This window comes from Podarcis raffonei, chromosome 6, assembly GCF_027172205.1.
Source record: "Podarcis raffonei isolate rPodRaf1 chromosome 6, rPodRaf1.pri, whole genome shotgun sequence".
Lineage (NCBI taxonomy): Eukaryota > Metazoa > Chordata > Lepidosauria > Squamata > Lacertidae > Podarcis > Podarcis raffonei.
This window is the reverse complement of record NC_070607.1, coordinates 18140785-18161067: the sequence shown is the minus strand read 5'-3', so window position 1 is coordinate 18161067 and position 20283 is coordinate 18140785. Positions and strand designations below refer to the sequence as shown.

Genomic DNA, 20283 nt, shown 5'->3' with positions numbered 1-20283 from the left:
CACCAGTCATTAAAAACGTCCCTTAAAAGGGCTGCCTTCAGATGACTTCTAAACGTCAGGCAGTTGTTAATTTCTTTGACATCTGATGGGAGGTTCGCTTCTCGCAGTGAGGGAACCGCCAGAAGGCCCTCGGTGCTGGACCTCAGTATCCGGGCTGAACGATGGGGGTGGAGACGCTCCTTCAGGTATACTGGGCCTTCTGACAATGAATGAATGAATGAATGAATGAATGAATGAAATGTCATCCAGCCGCCACTGCTGTTTGGAAATTTCAGTTTTCATATTTGGAAGTAAAACTCCAGATGGTTGCAAGCAGGGTAGGATTCAGTCCCTCCTTTCACACCCACAGACAGGGAAGAATTAGATCTCTCATTTCCCAGTCACAGACAAATCTGTCATTCTTGTCCACAGTCAAGTGGCGAGGTTAATTTTCTCAACACCACCCTGTTGCAGGAGATGATTGTATGGTCAGAATTGACCCCCCACATTTTGTAGTGCCATATGTATACAAGACAGCACCGGAATGATTCAATGAGGAGTTTCTACTGTGACCTATAAAAACAAAGCACGACCCTTTTTATTTGTGTATACTCCAGCAGTAGGGCACCCCAAAGACACCAGTAAGAAATAATAAGACAGACCAGAGGAGAGATAGTTGTCCACATTTGATCAGTGATGATAGACATTATGGCACATGGCTTTGTTGAAAACCACAAAAAGTAAACCACAGGTATTGATGGCAAGAATTTTGATGGTGTTAATATGCCCATAGTCAGAACATTGTATGAACAAATCCAAAATATCAATATAAATCGTATCAACATCTTTATTAATATAATCAAAACATTAAACTTTTTTGCAAGTTATTTTTAATTATATAATGATTAAAACATTTTTTTCTGGTGCATGGGTTTTTTTTTTTTTTTAAGGAACAGAAAATCGCTGTAGTTTAAAAAAGAGCTTTGTTGCAATTATGCACCAGTCCATTATTTAGGCTGCACTCCTCACAAGTAGTTCAAATGTCTACAGCAAGAAATGTGTGTGCAAATATTTTGCACTAATGCTTCTTTGGGTATATTTGCCCTTTGTTTATTTTAAACTTGTCATATTTTAAACTGTATTTTATCAAAGTGGATCAGACCATTTGATATCCCTACCAGTGATAAAATTGCAGATGTTGCTTCAGTGAAGTAAGTTCCCAATTTTAGATCTATGATCTTTTCTGGGAAATATATATATATATTTGGGGGGAGCCAGTATGATTTGATAACATTAAGCATTAAGGATAAGTGATGGATGACTTTTGAAGATCATAACGCTGGATAAAAATGTCGGCCATCCACTTCATTCCATTAATTCTGTTTCTGTTAAATATGAAACAAACAATGAAAATATAAGGTAACATGCATAGATTTTTGTGTTAAGCATGTATTGCATTTTAACTATGTTTTGTAATAGCTATGATTTGTGTAGATACATCTTAATCGGCAACAGAATAGTCTTGAATCCACTGGATCCAGCTGCCTCCTCAATCCCCTAATAGTTCCCTGGATCTGCTGCCTTAAATATACCAGTCTCAAATTTGAGGTTCCCATTTCTTTCAGAGGTAAGGGACAGAATTATAAAACTGTCAGCAAGAGAAAAATAAACATACGAACACAGCACCAGCTTCCTACCCTTGCCGGACATGCTGGCAAAATTATGCACAGCTTAACTCCCCACAACTGCCTTGTAAGTTACCGTATTTTTCGCTCTAGAGGACGCACCGGACCATAGGAGGGGGAGAACAGGAGGGAAAAAAAATCTCCCCCTCTCTGCTCAGTGCCCCTTCAGTGAAGCAGCAGGAAAAACGGAGCCCCTTCCATTTCTCCTCTCCACTTCGCTGAAGGGGCGCTGCGCAGCTCTCCCTCTCTGCTGAAGCCAGGAGAGTCTTGCTCTTCTGGCTTCAGCAAAAGGAGCCCAGAGCCTTTGGAGCGCATCACAAGGTCCTGCTGCACTCCAAAGGCTTCAGGCGGCTATCCCTGAAGCCTGGAGAGGGAGAGGGATCGGTGCGCACCGACCCCTCTCGCTCTCCAGGCTTTAGCGAAAGCAACACGAAGCCTCCGGAGCACGGAGGGAGCGCTCCCTCTGCGCTTCGGAGGCTTCACGTTGCTATCGCTGAAGCCAAGGAGCCTGCATTTGCTCCATAGGATGCACACACATTTCCCCTTAATTTTTGGAGGGGGAAAAGTGCGTCCTATAGAGCGAAAAACATGGTATTTGCACTCTGGTGTCATTGAGAAGGACATCATTCTACTTTTTGGGTAAACATATTTGAACCAGGCTTAAGCATCCAACATCCTTTCCCCGGTCTGCTTTAAATCCATTCTATGCCCAACAAAACAATTACCCTCCCTACTTTTCCATTTTTCCTATCAGCTAAGGTCTTTTGGCCTATGCTAACCAGGCAGCAGAGTCCACTGAAAACCTCTGAGGCAATGGAGGTGGGCACCAAGTAGCTGACATTTGCTCAGCCCATGATGGAGGCAACACATAGTTGGGAAATCAGCTAATTTACCTGTTGTCCCTTTTTATTTCCATTTATCCAGACAACGCTATACACATTTCTGGTCATCAATTTGAAGCTCTTTTCTAATATCCTTGGAAGGGTATCAATCTACTACTTCTTCTTCTACAAATCAGCCTCAGATTTCAAGGGTTATCCCAGCAGAAAGATACTAAATATAAGAATTGCTAGGGGCAAAGGAGGCCAGTTGGGTGGGGAGAGGATTGGTTGGCTGGCACCTATTCTCCCCTCCCCTCGCATAGTTTATCCTTTAGTTTGTGACCTAAAGTCAACATAGATCAAGTTGTCCAGTAAATAGTTTTAAACTAACTGCAACACTTGACAAGAGCTATCTACAATGTGTACCTGCTTAATTCTGTGGGAGCCAAATATAATATGTATGTCCTCTGATCTTCGGGTCTCCTAGACCTCCTGCTACTTCCTCCAAGAGCAGAAAACGGCCACAAGCTCTACCATTCTCTGAAAGCTCCCCTTTCACCCTGACATTCAAACTGCTACCTCAGCACACCTAATAGCGTTTTGGAGGATGAAAGCTACGGTGGGCATTGTTCCTCAGCTCAGCTTTCAAAGAAGTGGAAAACTTCATCACTCCTTCATCACTGTAAATCTTTGGGATGGAAACCATGAGACCATGAATGCATACTGCCCAACTGTATCTTTTAAGCAGAATATCCTGGAATGATAGAAGCCTTCTGGCTTCCAATCCCAATCCCACACATCCTATTTTGCTCCCATGCTTTTGGCTGGGACCAAAAGGCAGGCGTTTTTGGGGGCCCCACACTGTGGCTTGAGTCAATTGGCTCACACCGGAGTGCAGGACCCCCAAAAAACCAAAACCAGAAGCAAAGCCTATCTTGCCCCCATGTGTCACTGTTCTCCTTCTTCCTTCCATTGCAGCACTTGCGGAAGGTGGCTTCAGGAAGTACGTCTGTGGTACCAGAGGAGGAGGAGGCAGAAGATAGGACAGGGGAGGGTGGGTGGGTGAAGGAATACCAAGACTGGGGTGGTGGGTGCACCAAGAAGTATAGTGATGGGGTAGGTAGAGAGTGCCAAGTTTGGGTGACTGGGGGAGTGGAAGAGCACAGATATGGGGCAGGGAGGATGGCATGTGTGTGGGTGTCCCACTTTTCCCTCCTGGAACATTGGAGTGTATGTAACTGACGATGGTGACCAGGAGGTGAGACATGGAAGGTAGTTCCTAGAGCTGGCTCAGAATTAAACTCAGTTCTGCATAACTTTCCTTCTTGCTTATCATTTTGGTTGCTGCTGCCATCGACTAGGACAGGGCTGTTAGGGAGGGCCACAATGACTGGCATTTTACTCTGGAGCCGGGCCCAGGACAAAAGTCAACCAACGATGCTTTTCCATATCTTCCTTCTTTGGGCTGGCGGTAGCAGCAACAGTGATGGGCCAGGAGGAGGAGGTTCTGAAGAGCTGCAATTGTTCCCAAGTTTAGTTCTTTCCATTTCACATGTTGCACTTACACAGAGTGTTAATGATTGTGAGGTCCTCTTGAAAGGACATGGTGGGTGCTACAAAGAGCTCTATTCCTCTGACACGCCTTGCAAATGATCATGGAATTTGCATACGTGCACATCCTTAAGCTTTCTTATAACTTTTAACAGTGAAACCAACCACTTGTCTCCTTGATCCTTGCCCATCCTGGCTTATAAAAGCTAGCCAGGAAGGGCTGGGCGATGGGCTTCGTGGGGTGGTGAATGCTTCCCTCCATGAGGGAGCCTTCCCAGACCCGCTGAAAGAGGCGATTATTAAACTGCTTCTTAAAAAACCATCTTTAGATGCGGCCATGATGGCCAATTATAGCCCAGTCTCAAATCTTCCATTCTTGGGCAAGGTGATTGGGCGAGTGGTTGCTGAACAACTCCAGGCACGCCTGGAAGAAGCGGACCATTTGGATCCCTTCCAGTCGGGATTCAGGCCTCATCATGGGACTGAAACTGCCTTGGTCGCACTGGTTGATGATCTGCGGTGGGATAGGGACAAAGGTGAGAGCTGTTTCCTAGTTCTGCTGGATCTCTCAGGGGCGTTTGATACCATCGACCATAACATCCTTCTGGACCGTCTTGAGGGGCTGGGAGCTGGGGGCACTGTCATACAGTGGTTCCGCTCCTTCCTCCTGGGCCGTGTTCAGAAAGTGGTGGTGGGTGATGAGTGTTCAAATCCCTGAGCTCTCACTTGTGGTGTATCTCAGGGTTCCGTCGTCTCCCTCATGTTTTTTAACATCTACATGCAGCCACTGGGAGAGATCATCAGGGGGTTTGGGCTGGGTGTTCATCAGTATGCGGATGATACCCAGCTGTACCTCTCTTTTAAATCAGAACCAGTGAAGGCGGTGAAGGTCCTGTGTCAGTGTCTGGAGGCAGTTGGAGGATGGATGGCGGCTAACAGATTGAGGTTGAATCCTGGCAAGACAGAAGTACTGTTTTGGGGGGACAGGAGGCAGGCAGGTGTGGAGGATTCCCTGGTCCTGAATGGGGTAACTGTGCCCCTGAAGGACCAGGTGCGCAGCCTGGGAGTCATTTTGGACTCACAGCTGTCCATGGAGGCACAGGTCAAATCCGTGTCCAGGGCAGCTGTTTACCAGCTCCATCTGGTACACAGGCTGAGACCCTATCTGCCTGCGGACTGCCTCGCCAGAGTGGTGCATGCTCTGGTTATCTCCCGCTTGGACTACTGCAATGCGCTTTACGTGGGGTTACCTTTGAAGGTGACCCGGGAACTACAACTAATCCAGAATGCGGCAGCTAGACTGGTGACTGGGAGCGGCCACCGAGACCATATAACACCAGTCTTGAAAGACCTACATTGGCTCCCAGTACGTTTCCAAGCACAATTCAAAGTGTTGGTGCTGACCTTTAAAGCCCTAAACGGCCTCAGTCCAGTATATCTGAAGGAGCGTCTCTACCCCCATCGTTCTACCCGGACACTGAGGTCCAGCACCGAGCGCCTTCTGGCGGTTCCCTCACTGTGAGAAGCCAAGTTACAGGGAACCAGGCAGAGGGCCTTCTCAGTAGTTGCGCCCTCCCTGTGGAATGCCCTCCCACCAGATGTCAAAGAGAACAACAACTACCAGACTTTTAGAAGACATCTGAAGGCAGCCCAGTTTAGGGAAGCTTTTAATGTTTGATGTATTATAGTATTTTAATATTTTTTTTGGAAGCCGCCCAGAGTGGCTGGGGAAGCCCAGCAAGATGGGCGGGGTATAAATAATAAATTATTATTATTATTATTATTATTATTATTATTATTATTATTATTATTATTAACTTTGTTTACAGCAGGACAGAGCAGCATCTAGTTCCTCTTGTTCCATATTGCCACACTTACTTTTTATGTCACAACGTGGAGCAGGTGACCAGCCATTTTTGGTGCACACGGCTTTAGCTTGTTGATTAGCAGGATCATACCCATTATCACAAGAAAATGAAATTTCATCACCTTCTATGAACTTCTGCCAAGTATGGGCATTGAATGTACCATGTGCAAACTGTCTAGGAATATCACATTTTTCTAAAAGCAAAAAAGTAGATATGTTACATCATTGATAGACACATATTTTGGTGATTGAAATACCATTATAACTCTTCTTTTTATACTTAGAGAATATATGTATTTTTAGGATTTTGTCTTTTAAAAATTTGCAGGCATTTGAAAGAAGGAATTAACAATGTGCTTGTTCTGAGGTGACAGGAACAAGACATTAATATGATCCAACCCACCCCTACGTCCATAGCCACCTGCCCAAATGCCAAGATCTTCCACTGATATCAGGGGGTGGTGATCACAGAGAAAGCCTTTCCCTCAGCCCCCCGCCCCACTTATGGAACACAATCACCACTACCAAATGGGTCAGCCTGGTACTCAGGTTATTATATTTTTGGTGCCATATGAAGACATTTTCATATTAAATTTTAAAGTTTTCCACTCTGATTACTCACTGTCTAAGCATGTTACACATTTTCCTTCCACATCTTTCAGAATAGGCATATTTTGTGTTTGCACATGGTCGTTTCCATTTCTGATCAAAGTTGAGAATGCAAGGAAAATGTTGACTTACTGAAGCATTTTGGTTCTGGACTCCAGCCCAATTTGGTGCATGAACTTCTACCCCATGTGTCTTTATTTCTTGGTAGAAAACCAGAACTGCAACGATAGTCAAGTGTTTGTCCCACCCTTCTTGGAAAATAGTAGTCTGGCCAGCGTTCGTAGGCATCAGATAGTTTTCCATTCTCAATCCGAATATAGCCACAGTCCTTTGCTTTGGAGAAGATGAGAAAAAGTTTAAGCCAAACATAAATAAATCAGGATGTTCCACTTGCTATTTTCCTTGTCTGGCTGGTTTAATGGAGGATGCACATTTGGCTCAAGTGTATCAGTGTCTGAATATTATCTGGGTTTCCTCCTTTGGTCTGGTTATGAAAACAGAAATAGATGACTGTGGCAGCAGATGCAGATAGTCCCCAGACAAGGACGCAGGGTTATGGTGCAGGGAACTCTAATGTTTTCGGATGCATTGAATGCTATCTGCTCATGCTTTGAAACTGCAAAGAGAAAGCTACTTACGAATACATATCGGAGGAGGAGACCACCCCGTCTCTGTACACGTGGAAGTGGATTGGTGGCTCTGAAGCTGATACCCAGCCTCACACTGTGTTTCGATTGTGTCTTGATATTCATACTGAATCTGATTAGGCTGAAAGTTGCCATTTTCTACTTGTGGTGGGGAGCAGACAATTTCTATGAAGGAATGCAAGAAGGACATTTGGTCAGCAACAGATCAAGCAACAAATTCTTTCCCTGGCTAGATATTATTCAGTACACGGGTATGAGCATTCATTTATTATTTGTTAAAAACCAACAAATCTCAAAGCAGCTTACAAAAAAAAGATAAAGCAATAAAATGATTGATAAGAAAGATTATCAATAATTTAAAACTTAAACAGGAACAACAACCTCTCAGTGTCCTTCCATCTCTAACTTGAGTTACCTTTGCATTCAGGATACACAATTGAATCTCCAATGCACTGGATTACAGAAACAGATTGTGAAGGATTTCTTGTAACCATGTAGCCCATTTTACAGGTGAACTCAACAGAACCACCACGTGGTACATAGATGTTTTCAGATATGACTTCATCCAACCTCCTTTTAATTTCTATCTTCCGATTTTCCATTTCAGCCAAAGAGATTGCACAGGGTTCTGTGAGGAGAAAGAAAATAAATTCTGTTCATGAAGGCAATATATATTGCCAATATATATATTCCTGCCAACCTACAGGTTGGCAAGCCCATGGAGAGTCATCAGCTGCCATGGTTGAAGAGGAAGGATGAAAAACCAGATGCTTTCCTATTAGGAAATTTAGGTACAGAAATACCAATGAAGCAGAAAAGACTTTTTATGCACATGACAACAGCAGTGCGGCTACTTTTGGCCAGGAGATGGAAAGAAGATAAAATCCCGTCGAGAGAAGAATGGTTGATAAAGATGATGGACTACGCTGAAATGGCAAATATGACCGGGAAGATTAGAAACCAAGAATAATAAGGAATGGGGGGAAATTATAAATTACCTTGGAAAACACTGTAAAGAACTAAAAACGTTAGCAGGATTGTAACAAAACTTGTAATGTAACAAGTACTGTGGTAAAACATGGCATTTTAAGAAAAAAACTGAGAATAATATAAGGAGCAGTTGAAAAAAGATTGATATTGGGACCCATGGAGGGTGGAGGAAAGTCCAAGGATTAGATATGGGGTTGTAAATGTAAATTGTAAACTTGAATAAAAATATTTTAAAAAGAAGAAGAGGAAGGATGATCTTCCTGAGAAATCTTGCAGGCCCTACATCTCACATGGCCTGGTGGAGTGTCAGGGAAAGGAGGGGTACCCCCTTTAAAATGGAATAACCATCATCTTTTCCTTCTTCCTCATAGGGCAAAACTTTCCCACCCTCCAATCCTTTGATTTAGAGGCTCCCACAGAGGCTTTTTGCAGTCACTGGTTTACACAGCCAGAAAGGATTTTTTCTCCCAACTACAGTTGGCCCTGGCTTGCTTAAAAGCAGTGCACTCAAAAAAAGATATGAATTAGGTATCTCCCATGCTTTATCTCACATCCTTTACTATGAATTTGCCCCATATGATTCAAACGTCACAGAGAACCGCTGTCTGTAATATTAATGAACCGGAAGTCAGACAATACAAACAAACAAACGACAGCAATGAATTTCCTTAAATGATATTCTAAACTCACTCATGCAAATAATATAAGCACTACCTTTGTTCTTACCTAAGCAAACAGGTGCTTTTGTCCAAGTCCCATTATCACAAAAAGTTCTGTTATCTCCTTCCAGAGCATAATATTTTTGGCATTTGAACTGAACTGAAGAGCCAGCCTTGTACTGCTTCTTTGATAAGGTAATAATGTCTCCATTCTCAATAGCAGGTGGGCGGCTACAGTTTTTCCCTCTTTCTAGTAAACAATAAAGCAATGAGAATGGTGACTTAGTTCAGCAACCAAGGGCCAAGAGTGAAGAACAGGAAATACTCTTACTACCCTGGGATATTTATAGCAGGGGGAAAGTCACTTATGGCTCATGTGTAATAACATGGCAGCTAACTACCAAGGTCTGTTGGGGCTTTGACTGCATTAAAGAACTGGTGGACTGAACTACCAAGGCATTAATCTCATAACTGCAATTATGTGATTCGCTCAGAACCTGGAGCATGCTAGTTCTTTTCCAGTATGTTTCATGGGACATGGCAGAAAATGTAGCACCAAGTGGTTGGGGAAATTACCGTATTTTTTGCTCTATAAGACTCACTTTTTCCCTCCTAAAAAGTAAGGGGAAATGTGTGTGCGTCTTATGGAGCGAATGCAGGCTGCGCAGCTATCCCAGAAGCCAGAACAGAAAGAGGGATTGCTGCTTTCACTGCGTAGCCATCCCTCTTGCTGTTCTGGCTTCTGAGATTCAGAATATTTTTTTTCTTGTTTTCCTCCTCCAAAAACTAGGTGCGTCTTATGGCCTGGTGCGTCTTATAGAGCGAAAAATACGGTAATCCATTCTGTAGGTCATGCATGTTTGGAAACGGTTTATCAAGGCTAATTTTTTTGGCCCAAACCAGGATTCCAAAGTAATTCACAAGAAACAATAACAGAATTAACACAACTTTAAACGTTATGAACTACATTTAACAGCATGTGTTAAGCATGACAACTCAGAGCTTTTTTTCGGGCCAGAACTGTGTTCCAGCATCTCTCAGGTGGGTTCCATTGCCTTTATGAGAGAAAAAGTGAGGTATTCATGGTGAGTTCCGGCACCTTTTTATCTAGAAAAATAGCACTGGATACACTGATTCTCATCGCCAGAGTGTCTGGGGCAGCCCAGTCATATGGAAGAGGTACAAATAATAATAACAAAACATTATGGACATGCCTCTGGTCCATACATTCATACTAACTGGATACCCAGCACACACAGGCCTATTTCTGATGCAACAGTCCTGGTCCAATCAAACCACAGTGCAGTAGACTGAAAACAACCGCTACAGCCTTGTCCCCATGTGCTTATAGCAGGATACAAGCAATTCTGTGGAGGGGGAGGGGTGGTGAAAATTCTTTTAAGAGGATTAGAGTCCTTGTGAACAAATGAGGAAGGCAGCCTTGGAACCTGTGGAACCAGTCAAAATGGAAAGTGTGGTGCCTACAAACCCTTCGGGTATTTGAGTAACTTTTGAACAATTTTTCAAGATGAACAATGTCTTTACCAGAGATACACGAGGGCAAATCCATGTGCCCATCAAGACACTTCCTGTCCATAGGCATCGTGAGGACATGCCCTTCCCTGCAGTGGAACTGCAACACATGATTATGTTGAATCAGTTGTGTCCGTACTCGGTTCCCAGACAGAAGCAGGTCTTTGGCCTCTAGTTGTTGTTTTGTGACAATACAAGGTGCTGAAAGACAAAAAGGTGGCGATGGGGACACAAGTCAGGGATAATCACTGGTGCTCATTTCTTAGAATCATAGAATCATAGAGTTGGAAGAGACCACAAGGGCCATCGAGTCCAACCCCCTGCCAAGCAGGAAACACCATCAGAGCACTCCTGACATATGGTTGTCAAGCCTCTGCTTAAAGACCTCCAAAGAAGGAGACTCCACCACACTCCTTGGCAGCAAATTCCACTGTCAAACAGCTCTTACTGTCAGGAAGTTCTTCCTAATGTTTAGGTGGAATCTTCTTTCCTGCAGTTTGGATCCATTGCTCCGTGTCCGCTTCTCTGGAGCAGCAGAAAACAACCTTTCTCCCTCCTCTATGTGACATCCTTTTATGTATTTGAACATGGCTATCATATCACCCCTTAACCTCCTCTTCTCCAGGCTAAACATGCCCAGCTCCCTTAGCCGTTCCTCATAAGGCATCGTTTCCAGGCCTTTGACCATTTTGGTTGCCCTCCTCTGGACACGTTCCAGTTTGTCAGTGTCCTTCTTGAACTGTGGCGCCCTTCATGTGCCCTATTCTGTTTGCCCTCTTTGTACGCTAAGGATTGGCTCACATTTGTCATTGTCTTCAGGGAGGGTTGCCATATCTTGATGAGCAAAGGAGAGGACAGCCATGGCTGCTGCCGTCCCAAGCTGGGGAAAGAGGCATGTTCCTCTTTTTCCATCTCGGGCTGGCAGCAACCGTGGCATGCGGAGCCTCATCCAGGAAAGCAAAAACATTCAAGGAGGGTGCAAAACAGGCTGGTGAGGGGCACAGCTGCTGAGGGACTATTATCTAGGGAGAATACCGAGGCTCAGTTAGAGAGGCTGGAAAGCCCATATTTGACTCCTGGAGATGAGATTCTCACACTCTGCGTTCATGGTTTCCAGCCTGAAAACACAGCTTTGCATGGAGAGAAGCTATCAAAGGTCCTGTTGGACAATCCACAGTCTAATTTGAAGGTTGTAGTATTCAAAGAGGAGATGGCCTCTTACCCAAGCATTTTGGTGGTGGTGTCCACTTTTGTCCACTGCATGTTATCCACTCGGAGCCTTGCAATGCAAATCCAGGGTTGCAGTTGTATTGCACTCTGTCACTTTCAACGTAAGCTGCCTTCTCACCACTTCTTATTTCCCCAAAATCAATGTCAGGTGGTTCTTCGCACACTGCAATCATATGTACCATCAAAACCAACATAATAATAATAATAATAATAATAATAATAATAATAATAATAATAGGGATTGTAGTAAACTTCGTAAATCAAATACAAGCCAACATTACCAACACTTTCCAAAGATATATTTTAAATTTAGTAAATTCTTTTTCCTAACATTTTTTGGATGGTAATTCATTAATTTCTATCAGTCATTTTGTGAATGGAATTACAAGGCATCAAATACAGAAAAGGATGGTCATAACTGGAATGATCCATGTAGTAATATATCAGCTTCTTTAGCCAGTTAAGCAAAAAAAGCACCTAAAGGGTTATGTGTAATTACAAAGGTATGGAGATTATTGGTACATTAAGCGTTGTTGATTCCATCACTATCCTAATCCTCAAAGAATCTACCACTATCTTTTATTTTATTTTTAAAATCAATTTTATTAAAGGTTTCCAACCTAACATAGCATAAAATCCCGACTAAACTAATACTAATATAAAAGAAAACAATATAGCATAAGAACAACTAAATACAAAAAGAAAAGAAAATATATTAATGATACAAAATTATAAATATATCTATGTAGCCCTGAGTCACCCTTTCATCTTGATTTTCACAGATACAGAGTTGAATCCCCCCCACCTGAGAAAGCTTCTTCTTCCACTGCTACTATCAATTGTTTCTTCAGTCACTTCAACACAACGTTGCTTCTTCAATTAGCTGAGCAAAGACACTCTAACATTTATGTGCATGTAAGGGTGAAGGGGAAATATTCTGTCATTAATTAGTTAATATTAAAACCTTATTACAGTGTTAGTGAAGTGTCTCTGGTAATCCTTGGAGAACTGCCAACACAAATGGACCAAAAAAAAAAATCGCAGCTTTATACATAAAACAGTGCTGAATTAACTTACATCTTTCCACACCTGCTGAATGCAAATGTTTCTATTATTAATACTGCAGTGACCATTTACCTTGGCAAAAGGTTGCCCTTTTCCACCATCACTCACCATTCTGGGAAGTACAGCGTGTCCACTGAAGAAATGGTAGAAGATAGACCAGCAAGTTCTTCATAGCAGTGCTTGTTGCTCACCTTCTAATTTTTCTAATGACTGACCTTTCAAAAGTCACTTTTGGTTTCACCAGCGGTTCATGGCTCTGTGTCATGAGAAGAGGAAGAATTACTGGAATGGGGAACATGAACTCTTTAACCCAGCAAGGCATGTTTGCAGAAGGTGGATCAATTTTATGTTGCAATTCTGGCAACAGTGGTCAAAGCACTGGCCCAGCCTTTGGTATAGCCGTGGGAATGAGCCCAAAGAAGAAAGAGTCATTCTTGCAAGTGTTGAAAAATTTCGGGGAAGCCCTTTTAGCCATTTATTAACCTAGTAAGGGATAAATTCAATTCACTTTGCATTTAAAGCCAAATATATCCAATTCTCATTTTACAAAACAACACAAGAACCCAAAAACACAGTTGTCCTTCAAAACTCATACAATTTTGTGAGGAGGTTCTCCAATAAAACGGTGAATACAAAAATGCATCTTTTAGGGAAAGTATGCAGGAAATGAATTGGTGAAAATGACATGCAAAATGCATTAAATCAGCAGAAATTGCTGGCAAAAGAATGTGTGCCTTAGCCAGTACTCCATACAAAAAGGTGTTCATTAGGAGACACTGGGATTAAAATCTTCCTGTTCTCCTGAAAATATCATGGCAACAATAGGGTAGATTTGATTTTCTTAATTTAAAAATGTTATACTCTGCAGGAGCGCCATCTTGCCCTCAGGATTGCAAGTGCCCGCCGCCACACATGGATATGCGATGTCACACGCGCACACCTGCACATACTGCATGTGATTTTACACAGTCAGTGAGGCACACTTTCTGCAGAGAGGGACTTGGACTGTTATGTACTGAGTTGAATAGGATCCAAAGTGCAGCAGTCTGATTGGTCCTTAAACAAGAGGATCCAAAATGCAGCAGTCTGATTGGTCCTAGAAAAATAGGATTCAAAATGCAGCAGTATGATTGGTCCTAGAACAATGCAACAGTATGATTGGTCTGCAGGAGCCACCCAATCCAGCTCCAGATGGAAGTGAATCCACAACCTGATTGGCCTACAGGAGAATTCCAGAATTAGCCAATCACGTACAGCCCATTGTGTAAATAATGTATATAAAGCAGATACTTTGGGGAAACATTCATTTCTCCTCACCACTATGAGCTGAATAAAGAGCATGAAAACCACTTTTGACTCTGAGGCAGAGGCAGAGGCAGAGAGACTCAAAAATGCCATCTAAGCAGGGCACTTTCCCTCCCCTCCCCTTCTTGAATGTACACTCTGTAAAATGGAAGACACTGCAGTATGAGGAGATCAGTCTTATAGCACACAGTCAACCCAAGTGGAGGTGACGATCTTCTTCTCATTGCCCCAGTCCCATCCTTGAATCTACAGTCTGTAAAGAGGAACGAAGGAGACACTCTAAGCAGAACAGGAGAGAACTGCCTTCTACTGAGCTCATTCACAGGGCCGTCTTAAGCATATGTGGCGCCGGGGTGCAAAGATCCACCCGGCGCCCCTAGGTTGCTCAGAGTTGTGCCAGTACAGAACGGTGGGGAAGGCAAGCGGCATCAGAGGCAACATCTCCGGACGGGATCAGTGCGCTCCTATTCTTCGGGTTTTGTTGATGCTGCCAGCCTTGCAGATCCCACCACAATGTTACACAGCACTCCAGGGGCGGCACTGAAACTGTTAGCTGCCATGCAGCTGGGGCAAGAGTCAACAGCCGATTGGAGCCGAGCCTGTCGGAGCACTGTGGGCACTTCTGTGGCGGCGGCTCAGCACGGGATGTAAGGCGAGAGCTGGAGTCCAGGGAAGAGCCGCTTGCAGCAGAAGAGACTCCAACGCTCTGTCCCAGACTCTTGGCCTGGCACCCCTGAGAGCCCGGCACCCTGGCGCCATGCACCCCTAGTGCCAATGGTTAAGATGGCCCTGCTCCAGTATAGGATATAGCAGGGCCTGATTTATGTATAGACTATGTAGGCTGAAGCCTAGGGCCTCTAAATCTAGGGGGCCTCTCCAACCTGCCCGCTCCGCAGCAGGCAACCTCCCCTCTCCCAAAACTGCAAATCCAAGACTTCATGCAAGGGCAGGGCAACATGGGCCTCTAAATCTAGGGGGCCTCGCCAGCCTGACCATCACTCATTGCTGCAGTCACTCCTCTCCCAAAATTGCAAAGCCAAGACTTCCTGCAAGGGCAGGGAAACTCAGACCCAGCACCTATTAGACTCAATGATGGCCAGAGGGGGCCCAATTTGAAGAAGTGGGGCCCAACTTTAGTTTTATTGGTAGGGCGACAGTTCGCAGCCAAAGGCCTCAACACCTTAAACTGCAGAAAATCTTTTTTTACCCCGGGGTCAGAATTTCACAAAAATTCAGACATCATCCAATTCACTCAGAAATGGCGAAAAAATGTTGCAAATGCTCCCCTGAAAGGTTTGGCGGTGAAAACAGAAGGATTTTTATGTTAGGCTAAGGAATACTCTCATAAAAAGCCTTTTGTTTCTACCGCCAAACCTTTCAGGGGAGCATTTGTAACCGTTTCGCCTCATTTTTGAGTGAATTGTAGAACGTCAGATTTTTTGTGAAATTCTGACCCCGGGGGTAAAAAAAGATTTTCCGCAGCTTAAGGCTTCTAGTCCTGATTTCTTAGCCAAGGATAAAAACGCTTCTGTTTTCACCACAAAGCCATTCAGGGGAGCATTTGCAACGATTTGGCACCATTTCTGAGTGAATTGGAGAACGCCAGATTTTTGCTGAAATTGTGAACCTGGGCCTTAGGGATTTTTTGAAAAAAAAAATCTTTTTCTGCCACTTAAGTTGTCAAGGGGTGATTTCTTTTCCTGTGATTAAACCCTTCTGTTTCGACCGCCAAACCTTTCAGGGGAGCGTTGGCAACCGTTTGACACCATTTTTGAGTGAATTGACGAAAGTCAGATTTTTAATGAAATTGTGACCCCGGGGCTTAGGGATTTCTTCAAAAAAATCTTTTTCTGCCGATGAAGTTGTCAAGGGCTGATTTCCTGTCCTGTGATAAAAAGCCTTCTGTTTCGACCGCCAAACCTTTCAGGGGAGCGTTGGCAACCGTTTGACACCATTTTTGAGTGAATTGACGAAAGTTAGATTTTTAATGAAATTGTGACCCTGGGGCTTAGGGTTTTTTTCAAAATAATCTTTTTCTGCCGGTGAAATTGTCGAAGGGCTGATTTCCTGTCCTGTGATAAAAAGCCTTCTGTTTCGACCGCCAAACCTTTCAGGGGAGCATTTCCAACCGTGTGGCACCATTTTTGAGTGAATTGCCAAAAGTCAGATTTTTTATCAAATCTTTTTCTGCCGGTGAAGTTGTCAAGGGCTGATTTCTTGACCTGTGATAAAAAGCCTTCTGTTTCGACCGCCAAACCTCTGAGGGGAGCATTTGCAATCGTTTGGCACCATTTTTGAGTGAATTGCCGAAAGTCAGATTTTTGATGAAATTGTGAACCCGGGCCGGCTTAGCGATTTTTTTTAAAAAAAATAATAATTCTCCGGTTAATATGTTGAGAGCTGATTTCTTGTCCTGTCACAATAAGACTTCTGTTTCGACCGCCAAACCTCTCAGGGGAGCATTTGCAACCGTTTGGCACAATTTTTGAGTGAATTGCCACAGTAAGATTTTTGATGAAATTGTGACCCTGGGGCTTAGTGATTTTTTCAAAAAAAAAAAATCTACCGGTTAAGTTGTTGAGGGCTGATATCCTGTCGTGTGATAAAAAGCCTTCTGTTTCGAATGCCAAACCTCTCAGGGGAGCATTTGCAACCGTTTGGCACCACTTTTGAGTGAATTGCCGAAAGTCAGAGGCGGGGAGTTCCAAGGGTGGAACTGTAACAACAGGGGAGTGTTATGTGTATAACAACTGTTTGTTTTCTTCTCTGGATCACGCTTTGCTTGCCGCAACGCGCATTGATTCTTTTGGGGGAGGATGTTATGAAAAAGGAGCAATGCAGCAGCGAGCTCCAGATGGCTGGAAAGCCAAACAGGATGTTGACGTTATGGGACTGTACCGTGGGAACAAGGGACAGTCTATTCAGTGCACTGAGCACCGGATGTTAGCTCAGAGTGTCACATGATCTGTACTGGAAGTACATGGGAGGAGTTTTTTCTCTCTCTGCTGTTGGTGATGAGAGAGAGCAGTCACGTTTCTCTGTACTGCTGGAAGGACAGAAATAAAGGCATGTAAATACATTTCTGTCTGTCTCTTTCCCCTCCCTGGGAATGGAGGGGAGGAGTGGTGTGTTCTTCTCACGTTGGGAAGGATCGCCGATTGAGATCTCGCCTGATCTTGCCGGGAGTCGCAGACAGGGAGGTCAACAAGGATTCAAGCCGGGCACCTGGAGGGTGGCCAATTCCTCTGACTTTTGGCTTGAAACCAACATTTACAACCGTTTGGCACCATTTTTGAGTGAATTGCCAAAAGTCAGATTTTCGATCAAATCTTTTTCTGCCGGTGAAGTTGTTGAGGGCTGATTTCTTGTCCTGTGATAAAAAGCCTTCTGTTTCGACCGCCAAACTTCTCAGGGGAGCATTTGCAACCGTTTGGCACCATTTTTCAGTGAATTGCCGAAAGTCAGATTTTTGATGAAATTGTGACCCCGGCTCAGCGATATTTTCCAAAAAAAAAAATTCTGCCGGTTAAGTTGTCGAGGGCTGGTTATTTGTCCTGTGATAAAAAGCCTTCTGTTTCGACTGCCAAACCTCTCAGGGGAGCATTTGCAACCGTTTGGCACCATTTTTGAGTGAATTGCCGAAAGTCAGATTTTGATGAAATCTTTTTCTGTTGGTGAAGTAGTCGAGGGCTGACTTCCTGTCCTGCGAAAAAAAGCCTTCTGTTTCGACCGCCAAACCTCTCAGGGGAGCATTTACAACCGTTTGGCACCATTTTTGAGTGAATTGCCAAAAGTCAGATTTTCGATCAAATCTTTTTCTGCCGGTGAAGTTGTCGAGGGCTGATTTCTTGTCCTGAGATAAAAAGCCTTCTGTTTCGACCGCCAAACCTCTCAGGGGAGCATTTGCAACCGTTTGGCACCATTTTTCAGTGAATTGCCAAAAGTCAGATTTTTGATGAAATTGTGACCCCGGGGCTTAGCGATTTTTTCAAAAAAATCTTTTTCTGCCGGTTAAGTTGTCGAGGGCTGATTTCTTGTCCTGTGATAAAAAGCCTTCTGTTTCGACCGCCAAACCTCTCAGGGGAGCATTTGCAACCGTTTGGCACCATTTTTCAGTGAATTGCCGAAAGTCAGATTTTTGATGAAATTGTGACCCCGGGCCTTAGCGATTTTTTCAAAAAAAAAATTCTGACGGTTGAGTTGTTGAGGTCTGATTTCTTGTCCTGTGATAAAAAGCCTTCTATTTCGACCGTCAAACTTCTCAGGGGAGCATTTGCAACCGTTTTGCACTATTTTTGAATGATTTGCCGGAAGTCAGATTTTTGATAAAATCGTGACCCCAGCTTAGCGATTTTTTCAAAAAAAAAATTTTTCTGCCGCTTAAGTTGTCGAGGGCTGATTTTTTTCCCTGTGATAAAAAGCCTTCTGTTTCGACCGCCAAACCTCTCAGGGGAGCATTTGCAACCATTTGGCAACTTCTTTGAGTGAATTGCCGAAAGTCAGATTTTTGATGAAATTGTGACCCCGGGGCTTAGCGATTTTATGAAAAAAAATAATTTCTGCCGGTTAAGTTGTTGAGGGCTGATTTCTTGTCCTGTGATAAAAAGCCTTCTGTTTCGACCGCCAAACATCTCAGCCACGGGCTTAATACCAGGAATGTGGAAGGAGGCCATTATAATTCCTATCTACAAAAAAGGCCCTCCCGGTGACCCAGGGAATTATCGGAATATCAGTCTGCTATCGTCCATTGGAAAAATATATGCCCGTTTTTTGCTGGCAAGGTTGATGAAGTTTTCAGTTGAGGCTGACCTGATTGGACATGAGCAAGCTGGATTTAGATTAAATCGATCCACAACAGACCAGGCAATTATTCTTTATCACTTAGCCCGGAAATACTCGACACCTCGACGGGGCCAACTTTGCGCAGCTTTCATAGATTTGAAAGCTGTGTTTGATAGTATTCCGAGGAAATTACTATGGGATAAACTTGCCTGTTGGGGGATAGATAGAAGGCTCCTGTGGCTTATCTCCCAACTTCATGCCGGGTCCGTGGCCAGGGTGAGATTATCCCCTGCTGGAGACCTGACTAACCCAGTGCCAGTAAATAAGGGTGTACGCCAGGGTTGTATTTTAGCGCCTCTTCTTTTTAACTTATTTATCAGTGATATGAGGAACCCATTAGCCATCTCACAAAAATTTATCCACACCCCTCATATAGCGGATTACCATTGTCCTTTACTTCTCTACGCAGATGATGCGGTGCTACTCTCTTACTCCAGAGTGGGTTTAAGGAGGGCACTAAAGATTTTCGCGACATATTGCCATTCTAATCATCTGTCTATCAACCACACCAAGTCCAAAGTACTGATATTTTCAAGGAGTCGAAAACTTTATTCATGGAAACTGGAGGGCACGAAAATCGAACAAGTACATAAATTTAAATATTTAGGAATTTATTTTCAATATAATTTAGGGTGGAAAGCGCACGTTGAATATCTTCAAAACAAGACAAAAGCCCTATCACACTCCCTCCTCCGTTTTTTCTACTCTGAGGGGGCCTTATTCATCCCTGCGGCCTTGAAAGTGTATAGCATCAAAGTGATGGCCACAATGGCCTATGCTGCACCTTTATGGGCTGCCTTTGCAAACCTCTCACCTTTAGAGTCACTTCAAAGCCAATTCTTACGCCGACTTCTAAAATTACCAACATGCGTAAGTAATGCAGCTATTCGCTTAGAAATGAAGATCCCCTCAGTGGAGCTAGTTATATGGAGGAGAGTTTTGATTTATTGGATATCCCTATGGCATAAACTCCCGAACCACTATCTCATTCAATGCATGTGGCGAGATGACTTCACAAATTTGTGGTCAGGAAAAATCCATGCCAAATTGCTGTCCTATGAGATTTCGCCCACTGAATTGCTCAACTGGATCTAAATGTGGCAAAAAGGTGTATAAATCAAAGGCTGGATGATGTGGAGCTATACCAAAATTTCGTAGTTGGTGGTGGAGCCTGCTCCCCGTTAAATTTCGGCATAACCCCTATCTACCGTGCTCCATCCTACTTAACTTCGCTTATGGACGCGTCTCACCGATATGCCTTCATTAGAGCTAGGTTCAATGTCTTTCCAACAAACGTGCTGAGACATAGATTCACTAAGGGCCAAGTCCCTTCTATGTGTGCTTGTGAAATGAAAACATCTGAATCTCTACATCATGTCATGTTTATCTGCCCTTTGTACAGTTCAGCCTGTGCTAGTATACTAAACTCCAAAATCCAGCCTATGGCTGACAAACCAGTAGACCTACAGCTTGCCTGGGTTCTTCAAGATGTGGATCCTT

At 43.6% G+C, this 20283-nt stretch overlaps 1 protein-coding gene across 1 annotated transcript; it reads right to left on the bottom strand.

Moving 5' to 3' along the window:
- Nucleotides 1-812: 812 nt before the first annotated feature.
- LOC128415361 (complement factor H-like) lies at nt 813-13143 on the bottom strand. Its single transcript, XM_053391466.1, has 9 exons — nt 12745-13143; nt 11564-11734; nt 10354-10542; nt 8876-9058; nt 7575-7787; nt 7151-7324; nt 6645-6845; nt 5915-6097; nt 813-1364 (listed from the first exon to the last, which is right to left on the bottom strand). The coding sequence occupies exons 1-9, from the start codon at nt 12806-12808 to the stop codon at nt 1345-1347; spliced, it is 1398 nt and encodes a 465-aa protein (XP_053247441.1). The 5' UTR covers nt 12809-13143; the 3' UTR covers nt 813-1344.
- Between the last annotated feature and the right edge of the window lie 7140 nt (nt 13144-20283).